This window comes from Barbus barbus (assembly GCF_936440315.1).
Source record: "Barbus barbus genome assembly, chromosome: 3".
In the NCBI taxonomy this organism is placed as follows: Eukaryota; Metazoa; Chordata; class Actinopteri; order Cypriniformes; family Cyprinidae; genus Barbus; species Barbus barbus.
Genome location: NC_136731.1, coordinates 38,914,154 through 38,934,883, shown reverse-complemented (window position 1 = coordinate 38,934,883; position 20,730 = coordinate 38,914,154). Strand labels below are relative to the sequence as shown.

General features: G+C 38.6%; 1 protein-coding gene across 2 annotated transcripts in view; it reads right to left on the bottom strand.

The window, feature by feature from the left end:
* Window positions 1–20,730, bottom strand: part of crhr1 (corticotropin releasing hormone receptor 1) — a gene marked incomplete at its 5' end in the record, with an annotated part of 127,732 nt that overhangs the window by 19,704 nt on the left and 87,298 nt on the right. For both annotated transcript variants that reach the window (XM_079379718.1, XM_079379719.1), the window contains 3 exons: window positions 2,728–2,788; window positions 3,456–3,609; window positions 6,491–6,611. In XM_079379718.1, coding sequence (XP_079235844.1) covers window positions 2,728–2,788; window positions 3,456–3,609; window positions 6,491–6,611 — 336 coding nt within the window. The remainder of the gene's footprint in view (window positions 1–2,727; window positions 2,789–3,455; window positions 3,610–6,490; window positions 6,612–20,730) is intronic.

Here is a 20,730-nt window from a genome sequence, read left to right as displayed (position 1 = left end):
GGGTAGATATGCACCAGATTTGTTAATCTTACAGTTTCAGTTGGGTACACGGTATAATCAAGACTGTCTCGGCTGAGTGTGTCAGTTTTACAGGAAGAGAGGAACATGTGGTGTTTGGGGATTCGTCTGAAAGGCAAAATGCTGTCGTTTGTGGAGCTCAACCAAAGACATGCACGGGTTCATCCAGGTAAAACATGCCTCATGCTTTTAAATGTGCATGTTTTAAAAATGCTTTTTCGGCGCTGTCTACAACAGTGCTTGAATAGTTTATCACATATTTCATGTGGTCTGGGTGATATTTTCTTTGACCTCATAAATATATTTCTTTGATGTTTCATACAACCTGTCATCTATCAATTTTGGCTAGCCACTATTAAGGGGACAGTTCACTCAAAAATGAAGTCTGTTATCATTTTCTCACCCACAAGTTGATACAAAGCTGTATTAGTTTATTTCTCCTGTTGAACACAAAAGATGATATTTTAAAGAATGTTGGTAACAAACACTTGAAGGTCCCTATCATCTTGCACAGTATTGAAAAAAAATGCTATGGAAGTCAGTGGTAACCAGAAACTGTTTGGTTACCCACATTCTTCAACAGCACTTTTGTGTTCAGCGGAAGAAAAAAACTCATACAGGTTTGGAACAAATTGTGAGGGAGTAAATGATAACAGAATTTTCATTTTTGGGTGAACTGTCTCTTTGAGTGAGAAATAAATTTTCAAAACCCACTAGCACCCACCTTGATGGATAGCCTTTGACATTAACAACAAATCTGCATACTATTATATGGTTAGCTGCATTTTATTATTAGCATTTAGCATTGTTTCCTTGATGTGAAGAACTCTGACCCATTTTTTGGGTCAAACGCACCAGTGGAGCAGCACTGCTCTACAGTGTACAGCAGATGTAAGTGAGAAAGAGAATTAGAGAGGTGTTAAGGACTGTTAACAGAGACTCTTTAATTACTCTTGTGCAGGAAATTAAACTGTTTAGTTTGTTAGCACTTCAGAGCCTCCAATTAACAACTATTCACACACAAGAATAAAGTTCAAATTTGGACAATGATACCTATTTCCTATTCACAGTCAAGGAAGAATAAAAAGTCTACTTTTATCCATCCATTCTTCCATCATTGACCATCCATCATCAATCCATTCTCCATTCATCAATCTTCAATCATCCATCATCCATCCATCCACCACCCATCATCAATCCATTATCCATTATCAATCTTCAATCATCCATCATCCATCCATCCACCACCCATCATCAATCCATTATCCATTCATCAATCTTCAATCATCCATCATCCATCCATCCACCACCCATCATCAATCCATTATCCATTCATCAATCTTCAATCATCCATCATCCATCCATCCACCACCCATCATCAATCCATTATCCATTCATCAATCATCCATCCGTCCATCCATCTACAGTTTAAGGGGAATCTATCTATCTATCTATCTATCTATCTATCTATCTATCTATCTATCTATCTATCTATCTATCTATCTATCTATCTATCTATCTATCTATCTATCTATCTATCCATCTATCCATCTATCCATCTATCTATCTATCTATCTATCTATCTATCTATCTATCTATCTATCTATCCACCCCTCCATCTACAGTTTAAGGGGAATCTATCTATCCATCCACCCATCCATCTACAGTTCAAGGGGAATCTATCTATCCATCTATCCACCCACCCACCCATCCATCCATCCATCCATCCATCATGCAGAAGACAGAAAATGTACCGTTCTTGCTTTGTTTTATCTCCAACACTGGTGAAAATGCTTTCTTATAATACAATAATATCATATTTTATGCGCTTAACATCATAAATGTCATACATGAAAAATTAATACTATATACCCTCTACCCCTATTTATTATGAATACATTTACATTTCTTATTGTTTGTTTGTAAAGTTTCCCATCTTGAGACTGATCTTGAGGGCTTTAGTAGAATATCTGCCCTAATCAGTCCTTCCTTTATGGGGAAGTCGTTGCCTAATGGTTAGAGATTCGGACTCGTAATCCAAATGTTGTGAGTTTGAGTCTCATCCCAGCAGGGATTGTAGGTGGGGGGAGTGAATGTCCAGCGCTCTCTCCACCCTCAATACCACGACTGAGGTGCCCTTGAGCAAGGCATCGAACCCCCAACTGCTCCCCGGGCGCCGCAGCATAGTAAATCGGTGCCCACTGCTCCGGGTGTGTGTTCACGGTGTGTGTGTGTTCACTACTGTGTGTGTGCACTTTGGATGGGTTAAATGCAGAGCACGAATTCTGAGTATGGGTCACCATACTTGGCCGTATGTCATGTCACTTTTACGGGTCTAATAATAGCGTGTGTTTGTTTATTTGTTTGTTTGTTTTTTATTACAGGGGGTCTTTTTATACAGGAGATTTTGTACTGTATATATCATGTCTTGACTATTGAACTCTAGAATGTTTACATCAATTTCGTGAGTAGCAGGCGTTAATTAGCCTCACTCAGAGAGCAGAATGCTTCTCTGGCTGTATCGTGAATCGATTGTTTAATGACCAGAGGGAGGGTAGATGACAGAGATAATTGGAGTTAATCTAACCTTTAATTGCTTTTATTGTTAATGAGGTGAGGCAGTTTGTGTGTTTAGAGTAACATGCAGGAATTATACAGAGATAAAAAAGAAAGAAAATGGAAGAAAGCCTCAGCATGGGAGAAACTCACTTTTCATTGTCATAGTACAGCTTGCCAATGGCCCAAGCGACGATAATGGGGAATGGAATACCTGTGGAAAAAAGCAGAGCAAATTTACACCCACTCTGATTAGCTTGAAAACTCAAAGACATTGTACAAACAGTATAACTGATTCTATTAAGGAACTGTATGATAAATCCTTGGCAATGACTCATTTGCAATGCATACTTAATGAGGAAAATCCAAGGCTTGTTTATTCGCATAATAATTTGCCCATCGTTCAGAAAAGAACCTGATCAAATTGCAGTCCTCATTAGTGTAATTATCTACTACTGTAAATGAGTCTCCTTTTCAAGTTATTAATTGACAGCAATTTAATCACTGATGTACTTTAAAGGCAAACATGGAATCAGAAATGACCTTATTTGCTTTCTCAGTTCTTGCGCTGTGTCCAAAAAATGTTTGTCTGCTTAATTTTTAATCATAATTACTTTCCTCTTTCACTTACGGCATAAATCCAACCCTACATATCATTTATGATATGGAAGTAAAATAGATTGTGTACTGTGTGTCAGACTGACTTTTAAATACATTCTATAAAACATTATATGAGAGGTGCCTTTCCTAGGTGATTTCATATTTTCTTTTCTTTTCTTTTCTTTTCTTTTCTTTTCTTTTTTTAATAGTCACAAGTTATTTCAATATGCATGATGCACAATCTGTATGATTTCCATCATAGTGCATCATGGGATACTTACACCAGCCTATACAGATGAACATCCATTTTCTCAGTTTGTCGGTGGAGTATGTCAGTACTATGGCTGTGTGCAGATAGCAGCCCTCTCCAAACATCCAGAAGAAGTTGGTCACATGGAAATAATTATACGCTGCTGTAACCAGCCTGCACCAGATCTGAGAGCGATGAGAGAAAGAGAAATCCAGTTAGATGTTTAGAACAGTCCTAAATTGTGCCTGAGGAGATAACCATGCCACTTCTTGTTAGCATTCTCTGTTTTAAAATGCTTTTATTTTAATAGCTTAAGGAAATGAAAGCTTGTATGTTTGTGTATGTGGAAGGGTTACTCTTCATGACTGAAGCCGAGTTCAAACACCAAGCAGGGGGATAAAACCTTTTTACTCCAAGGGAAGGGACATTACAGATGGGTAGATTGCGATAGGGGGTCTGAAACGAGGCCTCGGGATGGAAGAGATTTAGATTAAAGTATGATGAAAGCCAATAGGTTATGGCTTCTCCTGACAGGACTATCAGAAGCACAGTACCTCTTAGGACGTAATACAGATGGTCAGTGTTAAAATGAAAGTCTTATTTCTGAATACAAAATCTTTAGGTTTCATCTTGTTGGTAGTAAATATTATAAGTGTATAAATTAAATAGTTGAATAAAATGCTTATCAATTTACATAACTAATAAATTATATTAATTTCTACTTTACAAAAATGCAATTTTTCTAACTTTCTATTAATCAAATAATCCAGCACATTTGCTTTCCCAAAAATATTAAACAAATACAAGTGCTAAAACGCAAAGCTGTATAAGGTGTATAAAAATAAATAAATAAATACATTTACATGAAAAACTTTTATATACTTTGAAAAAGCTTAAATTAAGAAATCATTTAACAGAGGAAAAAAAAAACGTGAAAGACAGAGATGTTAAAATGACAGAACTGGATGGGAAAGCAGAGATGCTTCTGACATTTGCAGGAGACATCCACATCAGAATGGCTTGTGTGTGTGTGTGTGTGTGTGTGTGTGTGTCAGCCCTCTATTTAATCTGTCACTCTTGGCTAAAGATTGAAGATTACAGCTGTGAGTTATGGCTGAAGTGTATTCACTTCACTGTATTCACTGTATTCAGTGTCACAGAAAGATTATACATTTTCAGACCTCTGAGTTCTCTTTCAATCTTTAAGAGAAAGCAAAAACTCAAAAAAGAGAAAGAGAATCTATTGGAGGTTTATTGCTTCCCAGCATTAATCAGTGAGTTAATAGTCCATAGACCATTACATGTGTTCTGTGGTAACGATTTTGTTTCAACATGTGAAATAGCAGAGGAAAATGAAAAGCTTCTTCAGTCATAAAATCCTCTGGCTCTCAGAAGTACTTTAGCAGAATTTTACAACCGTCTTCCATAATAGGCCCCCGGGTGTGACAGGAATTTAGGTCCATGTAGAGATTATAAGCTTCTGTGGGATCTTTATTGCTAATTTTACAGTTACTTACTGAACAATGTCTTTCATTAACAGGCATTGCGTAAATTCTCCACAAAGTGACACTTTTCACAATAAATGTGTCATTTTGTGCTATAAAGCTCAGCGAAGAGCTGTTTGCTCTGACTTCTGAGCTGTTTCTAAACAGATGCATCTTGTACATATAGAAAAAAAGACATAATGCAAAGCTCAACCTCGTTAAGCAAAGAGGATTGAGTCAAGATGGTCTTTGTATAAACCAAGAGGCAACTGGGTTCACTTGCTTGAACTGTAATTGAAACGAGTGCATCAATGACATCGCGTATTTACACAGTTTCCTTCACATTTAAACAGCCTCCGTCTCTCCATTCTGTCCAAGAATGCTCATTTTATTTCATCTAGACAGGTCGACGGAAGGCATTTGTCCACAAATCTTTTCTTATCACTTTTGAACATCTCAAAGGAGCTTTCTTTGAATGGAAACTAGGAAAATTAGGCCACTGTTGTCTGCACAAAGACCTGGAGGATTGCTTAACAGCCACTTCCACCTTAAAACCCCTTGCAGCTTTTTGCTTCCTTTTTTAAGTGTCTCTCTCGGGGAGTTCAGAGGTAGAAGTGATGTGCTGCCGTGCAAAATCTTAGCATGAAGAGCCAATTAAGTCAGCCCTTGCATAAAATACAGATAAACAGATACAAAGTATGCTTTGGCAAATATGAAAGATAAGCATCAAGGACAAACATGGCACAATCAAACTCTGATACTTTCTGAAAAGCCATGTGCATCATAAAATACGAGGCTGAATTTGGATGTAGATGGAAAATCCCCTTGGGACGTGGTGGTAGATGAATTAATTGCTCGGCTCAGTTGATTAAGGAAGCACAGAAATGTGGAGGGTAATTAATTCTTGGGGAAGCACAGTGGATGGTGACTCAGGGGCCGAGCTGTTTACATTCCCACCCAAAACACCCACCAACACACATCTAGTGCCAAAAATGCCATACACTCTGAGACTAGTTAGATTTCCATGTCTGTTAGAGTGCAGAAATGGAGAACCAGGTGTCAGGGACAGTTTTTGAATGCAATTAAATGAATAGTTTAACCAACTAATAAACAACTAATAAAAAGCAAAAAGCAAAAAAAAAAAAAAAACCCAAAAGTAACAGACACGACTCCAGTATTGTGAAGTGAAAAGCTCCTTGGTGGTAAGATACAAATCCATCATTAGGGTGTTTTAGTGAGCAAGTGATGTAATGCTGAATTTCTCCAAATCTGTTCAGATGAAGAAACAAACTCATTTACATCTTGGAAGGCCCGAGGGAGAGAAAAGTTTCAGCAAATTTTCATTTCAAGTGAACTATGCCGTTAATAAATGTGCGTTTGTTTGCATGTGTGCCAACAGAATGAGAGAATAACATGGGTGAAGAAAGAGAAATAGTGAGAACGAACAATGGATGGAACAAAAAGGTGGGTGTGCACGTGTTGTGAGAAATAACAATGGATTATGTGTGCACTGCTTGTGTATTTTGAAAAGAAAAGTAATAGGAGAAGGAGAGATTATTTGTCTGTGTATGTGTTTACTCACCACATTGCTCTCATGCACCTCTGGGTTCATGGTGAGCTGCACCACAAACCAGGTGGCATTTCGCAGGATAAATGCCGTAATCAGGTTCCAGTGAATGATATTTCTCAGACACCGGATACTCCTGAGAATGGAGGGGAAGGAAAGATGGAGGAGGTGAAAGATGGAAGGACAGAAAGAGTTAAGATGTTAGATGAAAAACACTCTTCCAAGGCTTTTTGTTGTCTTTTTCACAGGGTGTGAATGCATTCACAGCATGACTTCATGTTGTTTTATTGGTAGATCCATTGTGCTGTTGAGTTTTCTCAGCGTGCGGTCCCATCAGAGCACATTATGTTTATCTTTAAATGGCTCACCAACTGTGTGAAGCGGTTGCATCTTCAAGTAATGCACATTTCATATTCAGAACTCATATGATATACACACAGGGTGTGTACTGATAAAAATGTAGTCAAATTAATCAGATTGTATGCCCTTTAATAAAAAAAAACATACATGCTATTTACACTAAGTGCAAATAGCTATTTACACCAAGTAGAAATAGCAGTATTTTTTAACGATATGCTAAGTGCAACTAGCTATAGATTCTATTTACACTGTTAAAATAGCAAGATTTTCTGCTATTTATACTACTTATTGCAAATAGTGGCAATTATCTGCACCTCAGTATTGTAGTACATTATAAAACAGTACGCAATAATAACGTATTGTATTGTAAATTATAGTTTTAATTAAAATTTTTAAATGGATGCCACCTTATTGGGACAATGAAGCCCTCCCTACACCTACCCTAACCCTACCCGATACTTTTATTTTCAACTTTTTGACTATTTCCTTCGTTTTTATTGAAAATAAATGCCTTTCCGATGTGATATGAGATTTAAAAAAGGAGAAAAAAAAAAATTCGAACTCAATCGCATCAAAAAGCTCACACCTTACCATCTACGCCATAGAAACTGATGTTGAATGAACGTCTATTTTTATTGTTGACTAACCCAATCACACGTTGGTGGGCGGAGTTAATGTAAATAGCCTTTGCCAACAAGGCGGGCTATTTGCACTTAGTGTAAATAGACACTCCGTAAACGAATACAGATGCAGGTAAAGCTATATAAGTTTGGTAAATTTTATGAACCGTCTTTTTTGGGTAAAATATCCTTTCAACAACCAGCTCTTTGACAGTGAAAATGTGCTGTTTTCCCATCATCTTCATTCTTTTGTTTGATTCATATCCGTTATAATTTTGGTGTCAGGGTGAAAAGCAATGAAAAATGGTTTGGTACTCAAACCGATAATAAACACGGTGCCTAACAGGCTTTCTTTGTGTGTTTTATACTGTTGAAAATGTTACCAGTGCCTCAAGAGAAACATCTGGATCGGGCCAACACTTTGAAAAGCTTCATTCCAACATTTCAGCATTTTACAACAGGTTTCCTGGTTCTGAAAGGCTTTAGAAGAAGCTGCTCCAATATGCAACACGCTAAACTGGCAGTCAAAGTAGTGTCAATCTTTAGCAGGTCAAGAAGTTGAGGGCAAACTCAATGCACTTTGAGTAACCTTGGCTTTCAGACTGACTGCTCAGATTTGTGTCATAGGGCGATAAAAGGTTTTGCCCTAACAGCTGTATATAAACATGGTCACAAAGGCTATTTACGTCACAATATTCCTTTATGTTGTATATTCTCATGTGTGCTGGTATATACGGTAGGAACAGCATCAGGCTGCATTTCTCTGCAAGCTTCTATTTTTACTAACACATCTGCTTAAAAATTTTATAACTGGCTGTTTTGTTCTGCTGCTGCCTTGCGACTGAGTGAGAATTTGTTATAGAATGACCTTTGTTTGGCCTCAGGACTGTTTATATGTGACATCTATCAGGGTGTCATGCTGCTATTTTTTTTATAAGGGGACTTCAGTGCCAGTCCAGGCTCAGCTTTGCACCACTGGCAAGATAAAACAATAAAAAAGAACAACCACTTTTAATAGTTAAGGGTAAGATGTGTTAAGATTTTTATTAGCATGCAAGACTAGGCTTCAAAACATTTTCAGAAATAAATGAATCAAAATCACATCTGAACTTGACAGTCAGTGATCCTCATGCATTTTCATTCTTTCGCAGTGTGTTGTAAATTACCCTCTTTTTCTGCTTCTCTCGCAGTCTCTTAAGTTATGGCATAAATAACAGCAGTGCGACTCAAAGGTCAACTTGCCTGTGATATCAGCTTCAGGCTGGAGTCGGTATTTACGACTGACCAAAGCCCAACAGTGACCTCCAAATCAAAGCAGTCATCATTTTTAGATAAGCAGCAGAACTTCCCGGATCAGAAGAATAAAAGAAGAACTTACAGAAGCATGAGTAAACTCTTAGGGCAGTTTCTCAGTGCCACAAACAAACACCAACAGGGTCAAAAACCAACAGAACTGATTTAGCAGCCAAAAAATGAGAAGAAAGCACCATTAAAGAACTCTATTTTGAGGAATGTAGATACTTCAGTCTCACTGCAGAGGACAGACGGGTTGGCACAGTCATCTCCATAATGATCCCATGAGACACATTTATAGATCATAAGGAAAATGGGCTGACATTTTCCATGCATGTTTAAGGTTGAGTTATGCTAGATGAAATGCACCCTGAAACATGAGGTTTTATTTCTCATCTACTTCCCTGGAAATGTTAAACTGTTAAGGGTTATTAAGCGATGATGAACAGATACTCGACATTTTACATCACATATTTAAACCAGTTTCTCATATTTCATTGATTAGTATAAGTTCCATTGGCTGCTGGGCAGGAACATAATGTTGTCATGCATGTTTATCCCTGTAAGAGCTGATTAATATCCATCATTCACTCTCTCTATGCGCCTCTGACCTCTTTTCCAATTAACTCTGACAGCTCAAAGGAAACAAACGTAAAACAGAGAGATAGAAAAAAGCTGGAGGTTTTGTTGAATTGACCTCAAGCGATAAAATGTGCCAAACAATCACATATCCTGTCAAATAACAATGAAAGGGGATCTTCCATGACTATACGCTGTCATAGACTTAGATTTCTAAAAAAAAACAAAAACAATCTGGAATGCTTTTTTTTTTACAAAAAAAACCGAATGCATTTCATATTCACCTCAGAACCACAAACACGTTAGCAAACACACAAATCCCATAAACACACAGTTAGCAGTTGGTGCGTTTATGTGTCATATCAGCAGGAAGCTGCTAGTCTGGGGAAATTCATTTACTGCAAAGGATGCAAGGAAACAAATTATGACATTGCTCAGCACCAAAGCCTTTGCCTCTCTGCCTGTGCATCTCATTAGCAGATCAAACTTAAAAAGAAAACAACATCAGCATGAGAAGCAGAACCTCTTTTAAGCATTTCCTTACAAAAAGGCAAAAAGAAAAACATTAGTTTTTTAAATATGCTTTAGATTGCAGTTATATGCTTGAATTATAAGTGGCCCAGAGATAATCTGCACCTTTTCTTTCAAGTGTTTCACCTTTTCCAATGCTGATTTTTGGGGGAAATCTGCAGAATTCATTGTCAAATGATGTAATTTCAAGTTTTCCTTTTCTCTTTGGCTCAAAACCAAAGAGATATATAAAAGTTCCCATGCCCCCCTAAAACGGCTCATTCAAACACGCCCCCACATGTCTACGTCACAGTGTGGGAAGATTTGCAAAACACCGCCCAAACGTACACGCAATGAAAGAAGGCGTAACTTTTATTCTCTCTGTAGTATTGTTGCTGCCGCTGGCGCCATGTTGTGGAGACTCTGTGTTTCATTGTGAAAGAGAAAGTACTTTGTTTGGGCTTTCAAAAGAGGAAACAACTAGAAATCAGTGGTTAAGTTGTATTTACAACACTGTTCCAGAGCAGTTCAACCCAAATATTAGAGTGTGTGTAGCGCATTTTATGGAGGACTATTTCCTGAACCTGGAAGATTTGTCTACAACGCTGGCTTGCACAAAGGCTGTTTCTATAAAGTGGGGCAATTCCAACTTTGCAAGGACAGTCTGGAACTTCTGACTCACAGCCTGTAAGTACATTTTCTCATTTAAAGAATTTGCCACTGACTATTCAAGCGCGAGTTTGGAGCTGTGTAGAGTAGCGCTTGTTGTTTGTCGTTTCTCCGATCACAAATGCAGACATGGTAATGTTTACGTGGCGCGTCATTATAATCAGTAATTATGTCCCTACTGGATGCAACAAATGCCTCGTTCATAATGCTGTCGTCGCGCCAGGACACGGCATCATAATACGGTGAGGAGCGTAACATTTCCGTCTCACGCTTGAGGTATTCGGTCAATCACAACGTACTGGATAGCTGGCCAATTAGAGCACGCCTCGCTTCTCAGAACAATGAGCTTTGTAAAAATCGGCGCGTTTCAGAAAGGCGGGACATAGAGGAGCAACAATAATGTACCGTATGTGGAAAATAATATGTTTTTTGAACCTTAAACCACATAAACACATTGTATTTCACCAAATACACAAAATAATGTTCTTTTTAGCAACATCATATGACCCCTTTAAATATAGAAAACAGAGCTGCGAAAACTACAATTTTATTCTTAGCTTAAAGCATCAAGAAATTAGAACAGGACCACTGACATAGATAAAAGGACATGATGATGGATGGACAGGGCTTTCAAACACCTAAAAAATGGTAGTGCACTACTAGAATTGTTTAATTTTTTTTTTCCTCCAGAAATGGGAATGCTAATGGACATCTTTCTCCATGTATAACACACCTTGAGATATAAACAGCCATTTAGCTGTAATGGTAACATATTAAAGAGATGAGATGTCTTGAAAGTGACATCAGAGAGTGGCTCCATTAGAGTTCTAGAATAAAGATAAAAAGTATCCTTGAATGCTCTTTGTAAAAGCCTCTCTCACACAGACATGGAGTCACTATTCTTTACCCAAACCAGATCCTTTACCCGAGACGAAACCGCATTTCTCAGCTGGAAGCACCACCTCAGCTAATTATTTTGACTGTTTGTTAGATTGTACAGCAAGATCAAGGTACCGAAACCACATTTTGTTTGAGAATGGATATAAATAAACTCCCGCCTATCAAAACTATCTGAGATAAACACGGTGGGGAGAAAGCCATCTGACATCTGCAGGATAGATGGATGGATTGTGAAAATGATGATGCAATTTTCCTGGTGACAGATGGGAAGGCGCCGCTGTCTTCTGAATGGTAATCGCCAGCATCAGAGATTTATGAAGAAGAGATGAGATGAGACTTGACGTTTAAACTCAAGTCATCACTGATGTTTATGAATGGCGCCTCTGGTTTATAATTTCATATTAGAAGTTATCTGGCTAAGCGCCAAATCTCCTGTCAAGCTTTCTCGTTTTGTATCTTTTTCATTATTAATATTACAATTATAGCTGTCAATTTAACACATTCATTTAGTACAATTAATTATACAAAAAATGAAAGAAGCTAAAAAAGAAAAATGCATTATACCAGTCTTAAAATGGATTATGTTATATTTTATGGAAATAAAATGAATCATGTATTGACATTTAAAGCCAATATTTGCAAATATATTTAAATGTCTATTTAATGCTTTACTCACCTGTCACAACAATGCTGTATTATTAATATTCTTTTGTCTTATAAACGTTGTACTATCTTAATTCTGGGACTGTTTCTAAACAAATATTGATATACACTGATATATAATATGAACTGTGTAAATATTGATATATAATATGAACTGTGATTGATTTAAACAATAAATAAGCATATCATGTGATTAATTCATTATTTTGTAATGAACTGAAAGCCCCTATTATAATATGTAATGACAAGCAAACAAAATTTTCTATGCATGCCATTCAAAAACAACCATACCTACTGAAAGCACTGCATTTCAGAGGTTTTTTGTCACAAGTCTGTATTTATTTAATTTCCCTCCTCAGTTAACTGACTGCAATTGCTAGTGTGATGGATGAATGTAGACAAACAATGGGAGCGGGTGAGGATGACTTTTATCTTGAAGAAGGACGGTTGTGAGGCCAGTTTTGTCCTTGTGAAAACACAAGCTCTGGGCGTTTAGCAGCAGAGTATCTGCCTCTTATGCGGTTCCCTGACCTCGTTCACACAACACTCTGAGCAGCTGCCTCTGACATTACTTTCTCATTAGTTACGGATGGTACACCCACAAATCTTTGCACACAAACTGTACACATACACACACACACACAATAAAACTGGCAGTGTAAATATACTATGCTGGCAAGTGTTTGTGGGTAAATGTGGCTGCATGCAGATGTGGCTGTACTTTCTGTTAATGAAGTCCTGTTAACGTGGTGTATTGTTAGAGATTTCCCACATAATGCCAACTAACAAATTTGTCTTTTACTGCATAACTCTCATTAATTTTACCCCCTGCAGTTTTCAGTTGCTTTATTTCTCTTCAAAAGGAGAACTGATTAATGTTATTCATGTTTACAACATATATGTGTGTTTAAAATTATTGTTGATGACTGGAATAAAATTGCATAAAACATTAAAAAATTGTATATATGTCAACCCAGTTTCATTAAACAAAAAACGGCTGTACCTGTGACGCCATCTTTGCGCTTATTATGCTGCTTCTTGCATGCTTTGAGACACTTTCAAAGTGAAATGTCTAGTGAGTGGTGCTAAAATAACATTCAGTTTTATCCAAAAAAGATGAATGTGAATCTGGCAACATTTAATTATAAGACTTGTACCCGAGTGCAAGTGCAGTGCTGTACCAGGTGAGCTATCAAGCAAGTTTACTATTTCAGAAGAGTCATACAGAGCTGGTTATGTAATGAAAACATCAATACAAATTAGTTTACAAATCGTGCACTACAGTAAAAGTTTTTTTGAATTAAAAAGAAAATCATAATGGACTGATATTCTTCCCTGAAATCTTGTAGAGATGTCACATCTATGCATCGCACCGCAATTGATGGTTTCATGCATGTATCATAATCGAATGTAATGTGCCAGTTTGAATATGTGAACTGGAGAATGAAATTTGAAAATTAAAACTTCAGTCTGTTGCTTACATAGACTTCAAAAGTCTTTAAAAACACACACGCACAAGACACATGTACTATTTTATGGTTATTTTATGATATTCTTGTCTTTTAAGAAGCTTACAAAACTTAAGAACTGTTGTATTGCAAATCAAAGCCCTGCATAAAGACTCTCCTTTTGTAATCAATGGAAAAAATAACAGCATAAAGGTCTAAAACAACATGGCGGTGAGTAAATGATGAGTAAATGATTTCCTTTTTGTGTAAACTATTCAATACAACTCCCTAAAGCTCAATGACATTTTCAGCAAGTGACTCTTACCTCCCAATGACCTCCTCCAGTAGAAGTACACATGGATGTCCAGTGCAGCTCTACTGGAGTGCGCTGTGATTGACCCTGTTTCCCATCCCCCAGCGCCCCAAACGAGCCTCTAAATCCCTGTGAGCCACACAGGAAAAGGCCACATACGCGATACCGATCCAGCCCACATCATCTGGACATGAACTCTATGTGATAGCATATTTGAATGTGACACATTAAGCATGAGCAAAGACCTAAATTATTCATCATTAAAAAGCAAGCACCGGAAAATCCATCCCTGATCTATTAAGAAAAGCAGTGTTATAATAGATAAAGGACTCTGTTCCTTCTGGATCGATGAGCACAAGCAAACAAAGATGATGAGGTTTGAGACGTAGAAAAAAATTAACTCAGCTAATAGATGATGGCTTCTGCTTCCTATTCAGAGACAGTTTCCTAGACAAATCAATAAAGTGCACACAAACACACATGCACACACGCACGCACACACACACACTCGCTCGCTCGCACGCACGCACACACACACACACACACACTCACTCACTCACTCACACACACACACACACAGTAGCAAACAAAATTTGGTGAAGAAACGATTTTCACTCAGAAACTGCAATTCAATTTCACAAACAATTATAAAGAACCAGAAAGAAACTATTTGAAACATGAAAAACTGATTAATTTAAAAAGGTAAATCTACATATGTCACCCTGGACCACAAAACCAGTCTTAAGTTGCTGGGGTATATTTGTAGCAATAGCCAAAAATGCATTGTATGGGTCAAAATTATAGATTTTTCTTTTATGCCAAAAATCATTAGGACATAGTAAAGTAAAGATCATGTTCCATGAAGATATTTTGTAAATTTCTTACTGTAAATATATCAAAACGTAATTTTTGATTAGTAATATGCATTGCTAACAACTTCATTTGGACAACTTTAAAGGCGATTTTCTCAATATTTAGATTTTTTTGCACCCTCAGATTTTCAAATAGTTGTATCTGGGCCAAATATTGTCCTATCATAACAAACCATACATCAGTGGAAAGTTTATTTATTCAGCTTTCACAGGTTGTATAAATCTCAATTTTGAAAAATTGACCCTTATGACTGGTTTTGTGGTCCAGGGTCATATATACTAATGTCTATGCTATTCTTTGTAAATCCACATGAGTGTACAGTTGTATTTCCTTTTCATATTAGGAAGCTACTTCAATAGTTTGTATATAAATTAAAGCTGATGATGTTCAGAAATAACATAATTGGCTGGGATAGGGGTATCATTATGCTTTATTAAAATAAACAGCCAGTGGTGTAAAACTGGGCCACTGCTGCCTCTGTTTAACTCGAAGGGTTACATACTGTGCATGACAGTATGGATCAGGGGCACAAGCCTTCTCCAGTTACCACCCAAGCAGTTAATCAGAGCACTATTTTTGCCATTACAGCTCGCAGATTTCACCTTGACAAAATGCAGCCTAGTTACCCTCTTTTCTTACAGTCTCTTAAAGGCACATTATGTAAGTTTTCACCGCTAGAGGGCACATTTTATGTTAATGGATGAGCTAATGTATTAAAGATTTATTAACGTCGTAGTATGAAGCAAGGTGAGGCTGAGGCGTCAAAGCGAAACAATGCAGCTGAATGAGCGTGACACACGGCTTGAAAGCAGCGGAGCTTTTATTATGCCACTGCTTCTGCTCCTTCCGGTCATGCGTATGTGGGGTAAAGCAGCGCTGTTTTATCACACTAGACACATTTGAAAGTTCTGTTATAATGCTACTTTGTGCGGTCGTCACTTGTCTAATAAAACACATAAAGCGTTTTTGGTGTTTCCATGTTTTCTACAAAACAAAACCGGAAATCGAGGGGGTAATGACGTCAATGGCAGGCAACGCAATGACCAAGTACGAGCCATTATTTAAAATCGCTATTTCTCTGGATTTAAACATTCTTCGAAACATTTGGGATAATGCAACACAAGTCAGTAAAATATATAACATTGTTCTAGTGATTTTTTGATATTTTAATAACATATGTCAATGCCTTCACACAGTTAGTGCAATTCCTTTTACTGGTTGTCAAAGTTAAAGTTAAGTTTAACTGACTGAGCAAAATAGCATGACGAAACTGATGTTGATTCATATTTGACACATGAATGGCAGGCTGTAGAATTCATTTAAGCAGCTAAAGATGTCTTAACCTGTTAACCCGCATCGGCCCGTGGGCGGGCCGGAAGGGCGTGGTCGGGCGTGGTCGGACTTTTTATTACCTTTGTTTTAGAACAATATTCAATCAATTATCATTAACTATATATCATTTGAAAGCTAAAACACTCAAGATTAACGATGTGAGCTTGTTTTTGAAATCAATACACCAGAGAGGAAAGGGTTAACAGAAATGCTGAAAGACCGGCCATTTAAAATGAACAAAGCGAACCGCAGTACTCACGTTTGATCGCCAATAGCGCTGGTCAGCTCAGACTATTCCAAGACACACCAGCATACATTTCAAGAGAAGGGTCCACTCTTCAAAATGCATCCACTTTTTAATCCAAAACAACGAAAAAATAGGGGAAAACACGATAGATCCTCCTTTGTTTACATAAGCGATTCGAGTTATAGTTATCGATAGCGTCCATTTTCCAATAAATATCGATTATAATTCGTATTCCAGCTTTGAAACGCCATCTATTTCCAGCAGAATCGTCTCTTCCGAGTAAGAATAGCCCTCCCTCGTCTCTCTCCTTCAATCGCAGGAGCTGTTATAACCCGGGACAGTAAGCGCGTCCGTGAATGGGTCAGCGAGGTGTCAATCCGGACACATCACAATAGGGGTGTTTGAACCCAGCCAATGCCTCGCCAGCACAGTTTTGATGGATGGAAGTGTTAGCCAACCACAAGGACGTTTAAAGTGATTGACAGTTTGAATAGTTTACGTAAGATTGTTTAGAGAATAGCTCGGCGTATTGTCCGTGTGTTTTCGTGCGCTCTCGGGTTACGCATGAAGCGTACACATAATGGCGTCGCGGCGCTACACAGACTGGCTATCAGCGAACAGATGTTGTCCAAAGCTCACATCTGAATCTCTCCATCGTGGATCTTCGACTTGAGAAGTGTTTCTGTGGCGTTTGGTGGTGTTTTGGAGGACGTGGGGAGAAAAATGGCTAATTTAGTAGCCGAATACGCGCTGAGATCGCTGGGAAGCGTGGATAGCATTAGCACGTAAGTGTCTCCACCCTCCTCTTGAATGTTTATGTGTCTTTATCATGTATTTGCAGCTTTTGTTTCATGTTAGCTGTTTTAGATTCTAAAAATGACAACGGAGAGGGATAATATGAGGGGATTACATGAGTTTTGTTCGTGTGGGTGGGTGGGTGTGTTTGTTTGTGGGTATGTCCCGGTTATTGTGTGTGTGTGCGTGCGCGCGTGTGTGTGTGTGTGTACAAAATGTAAACAGTGTTGCAAGTTTGATTTGTTTTGCTTACACACTTTCTCACTCTTTTTCTCTCACTCTTCCCTGTCTTTTCAGAGGTCTGGTGAATCCAGATGGTCAGAAAAAAAACCATTTTAGTGGCTGCTAGAGCGTCTTCCTCCACTGTAAATACTGTAAATAGTTTTTTTTTTTTATTATTTAGTAATATTAGTAATAGTAATCTATTACTATATTAGTAAAATAGTAATATTCATAATATTCACCATATAAAATAAATAAAAAATACAAATGTTGTAAAAACAATGTATTTTGCATGTTTTGTGTTTTCACTAGTTCAAAAATGATCAAATCTGTTTTGGTTCACTGTTTTCATTATTGGAATTGTTCAGAATAAAGACTGTTTAGTTATGTTCAAATTCTGAAATAGTTTTGTGTTTTTTTGTGGTTTCATTGGTAGAGCAGTTCTGAATTGATATACATATGTAGTATGCAGTGTCTTATGGAGTCTCTAAATAGCATTTTTGAAAGGATTCCTAGACTTTTCTTGAAATAAAATATCCAAATGACTTTTCCAAAGCTTTTCTTGAAATGAAATACCATAAAGATGTACTTTCTGTAAGTCTTTACCTATAAAAAATTTATTATTTCATATTTTATTTCAGGAAATATTTAGGCGTTTTTTTTCAAAAATGCCATTTGTAGACTAACCAAATGACTAAATGAGTCAGCACTACAAATGCTGTTCAGAAATAGTTTTTTATTGTGTGTTTTGGTGGGCAGAGCAGTTCTGAATTGATATACATATATGTATTATGTAGTTTTGACTCATTTGGACATTTGTTTACAAAGTGTCTATTTGGGGTCTCCAAATGGCTTTTTTGAAAGGACGCCTAGATTTTTTTTAAATAAAAGCTTACAGAAACTACATTTTTGGGAGTATCATCCTCAAATTTGAATCAAAACATGGTCAGATGTTCAGCTTTATCTTTATGGTGTTTTCAGGCCTTTGGCATGAAAGTCTCATCCATTTTTCCCTTAGTGAGCTTCATTAAAACATATCGCGAGTCAATTTCATGTATATTTTACCTTGTTTTACTCTATTGCTATACTAATTTTGAGTTATTATGACTCTAGAGTAACAAAGGATCAAGTGTCTAGTTTCAAACAACACCAGATTTTTAAATATAGACCTTAGGGTTCAAGAGCTACAGACATTTTTATTTGGTTATATCGTTTTTTACAAAATGCTCAAAAATAGGGGCGCAGGGTAACAGGTTAAAATCTTTGGTACATACATAAAAAAAAAAAATCACTCAGTTTTAAAATTAGCTCCATTGAAAGCAACACGACTGTTAAGGAATAAAATTGTGGCCATTATAATACCTCTAAGCGGGAAGTCTGCAAATCTCTAACTGCTCGATCCGCACACAGGGCAAAAGTACTGATGTTGCCAACCATCACCATGGCAGCTGAGGGTGGGGGTCAGGGAGGTGCCCTCAGTGCTGACAGGCTGGCAGCGCTGGTGACAAGTGGCCATAAGTTCTCCCCAGTGGAAACCTGGGAGTGTGCCTGCTGCAGCACTCATGAAACAAACTATTAATACAGAACTAATCCTATTCATGCCGCATAATAATGATTGAAATTAAATCTCTACTGCAATAGCTCTTATGAACAGCAATATGATCTATACTGCAGTTTAATACATAAAATGTTAATATTCAATACTTTTATATAACAGACACAGTATTAACAGATCACAATAAGTTGATTAGTGCTGTCAAACAAGTAATCGTGATTAATCACATCCAAAATAAAAGTTTTTGTTTACATAATATTGTCACATGTCTATATGTTGAATTTCTGTTTTGACCTAGTTTTTGCCTGTCTAGTTTAGTTCATCGTCATCACCTGTTGTTTATTAATTATTCCATGTTCTTAAGTCCTGAGTTCTCCTCAGTTCTTTGCCAGTTATTGTTTGCCAGTACGTGTATTGAGACTACCCTGAGTTATTCCCTTCAGTTCGTGTGGATTATAATATTAAAATACTTTATTTTTGGATTCCCTTCTCTCCGTGGAGTTTGTTCTACCTGGGACCGTAACAGAAAAACTGGCCGAAACTGTTTGAGCGGCGTTTTTCCCCTTTTTTTTTTTTTTCCATGGACCTTCCCCCCCATAAAACTTCTCTGCCTGCTGGAAGAGATCGCCCACTGGAAGCTCACACCCTGGATTTCATTCAGCTCGCGTGCCTCACTCACTATCCGGACCGCGTTCCAGCGGGCGGTCTTAAAGAGGATTTCACCGCCTTTGTGGAGTGGGTGCTGGTACACAACGACACTGTGTTCACCATCGGCCCTGTGGAGGATGATTTCGCCACCAGCCCCACTCCACAACTGCCAGAGACCAGCCCACCACCAGCGAAAGATGCGACGGAGGTGTCGCACGAGCCCACCGCAGACCGAGGAGTTCGGCGTGCCGCGATGGAGGAACTTGGACCGAGGACAAGGTCGGAAGTTACCATCGCCCCGAAGCCTACTACCCCACAATGGTCTGACCAGGTGTGTGAGCCGGCTACACCGCTGAGCACTGAGGGAGTTTTAGTGGAGTTCGGGGATATGGAGGATTGCCCCGCCCACACTCCTACCGCTATGAGTGAGTACGAACTGGCCTCTGGTGGATATTATGAGGAACTAAAGGACATTTTTTCAAAGGACCTGATCGACTTTTTTGGAGAGGGGAACCCTAAATACTCCTGTGTCTCCGCTGGTCCCATCCAGCCCTGAATCTTCTGTGTTTCCTGTGTGTCCTGAATTCCCGCCCAGCCTCCCTCTCCCGCCTCCTCACTCAACCAGTCCTTCAGCTCCACCATCGCTGATGTCCTTCAGCCCCTCTGCACCTCCTAATTGTCAGCTGGATATGCCGAGTGTCTTCGGACCATCTGCTCAATCCTACACAGAGGATCCCCTGTCTCCGCCTCAGACCTTTACGTCCCTTGCTCCACCTCGGTCCGTCGACACTTCGGCTCCACCTTGGCTCCTCAGCTCCACCGGAAACCATCTGTCATACGGCTTCTCCGGGCTCCCTCGTCCATCCAGCTTCGCCTTGGTCAGTTGTGGACCTGCCTGCTCCTTACGGCTTCTCCGAGCTTCTCTGAGCTCCTCCTTCCCTCAGACTCCGCCTTTGTCCTCGGTCCCACCGGCTCAGGCTCTGACTTCTGGATTTCCGGTTCCTTATCGGACGCTCGTCGCCGCGGCTCCTCCTCGGTCTCCAGGACCATCGGCTGAGCGTGGACTCATCGGCTCTTCAGCTCCATCTGGGTCTCCATCTGCGAGGGCTGCATCTCCGTCGGTCTTCCCCAGGGTGTCCACGACTGTCAAGGCATCATTCCCACCTTGGCTCCTCCTGCCTTCGACTCCGCCCTGGGGTCTCGTCCTGGTTGGTCTCTGGCTCAAAAC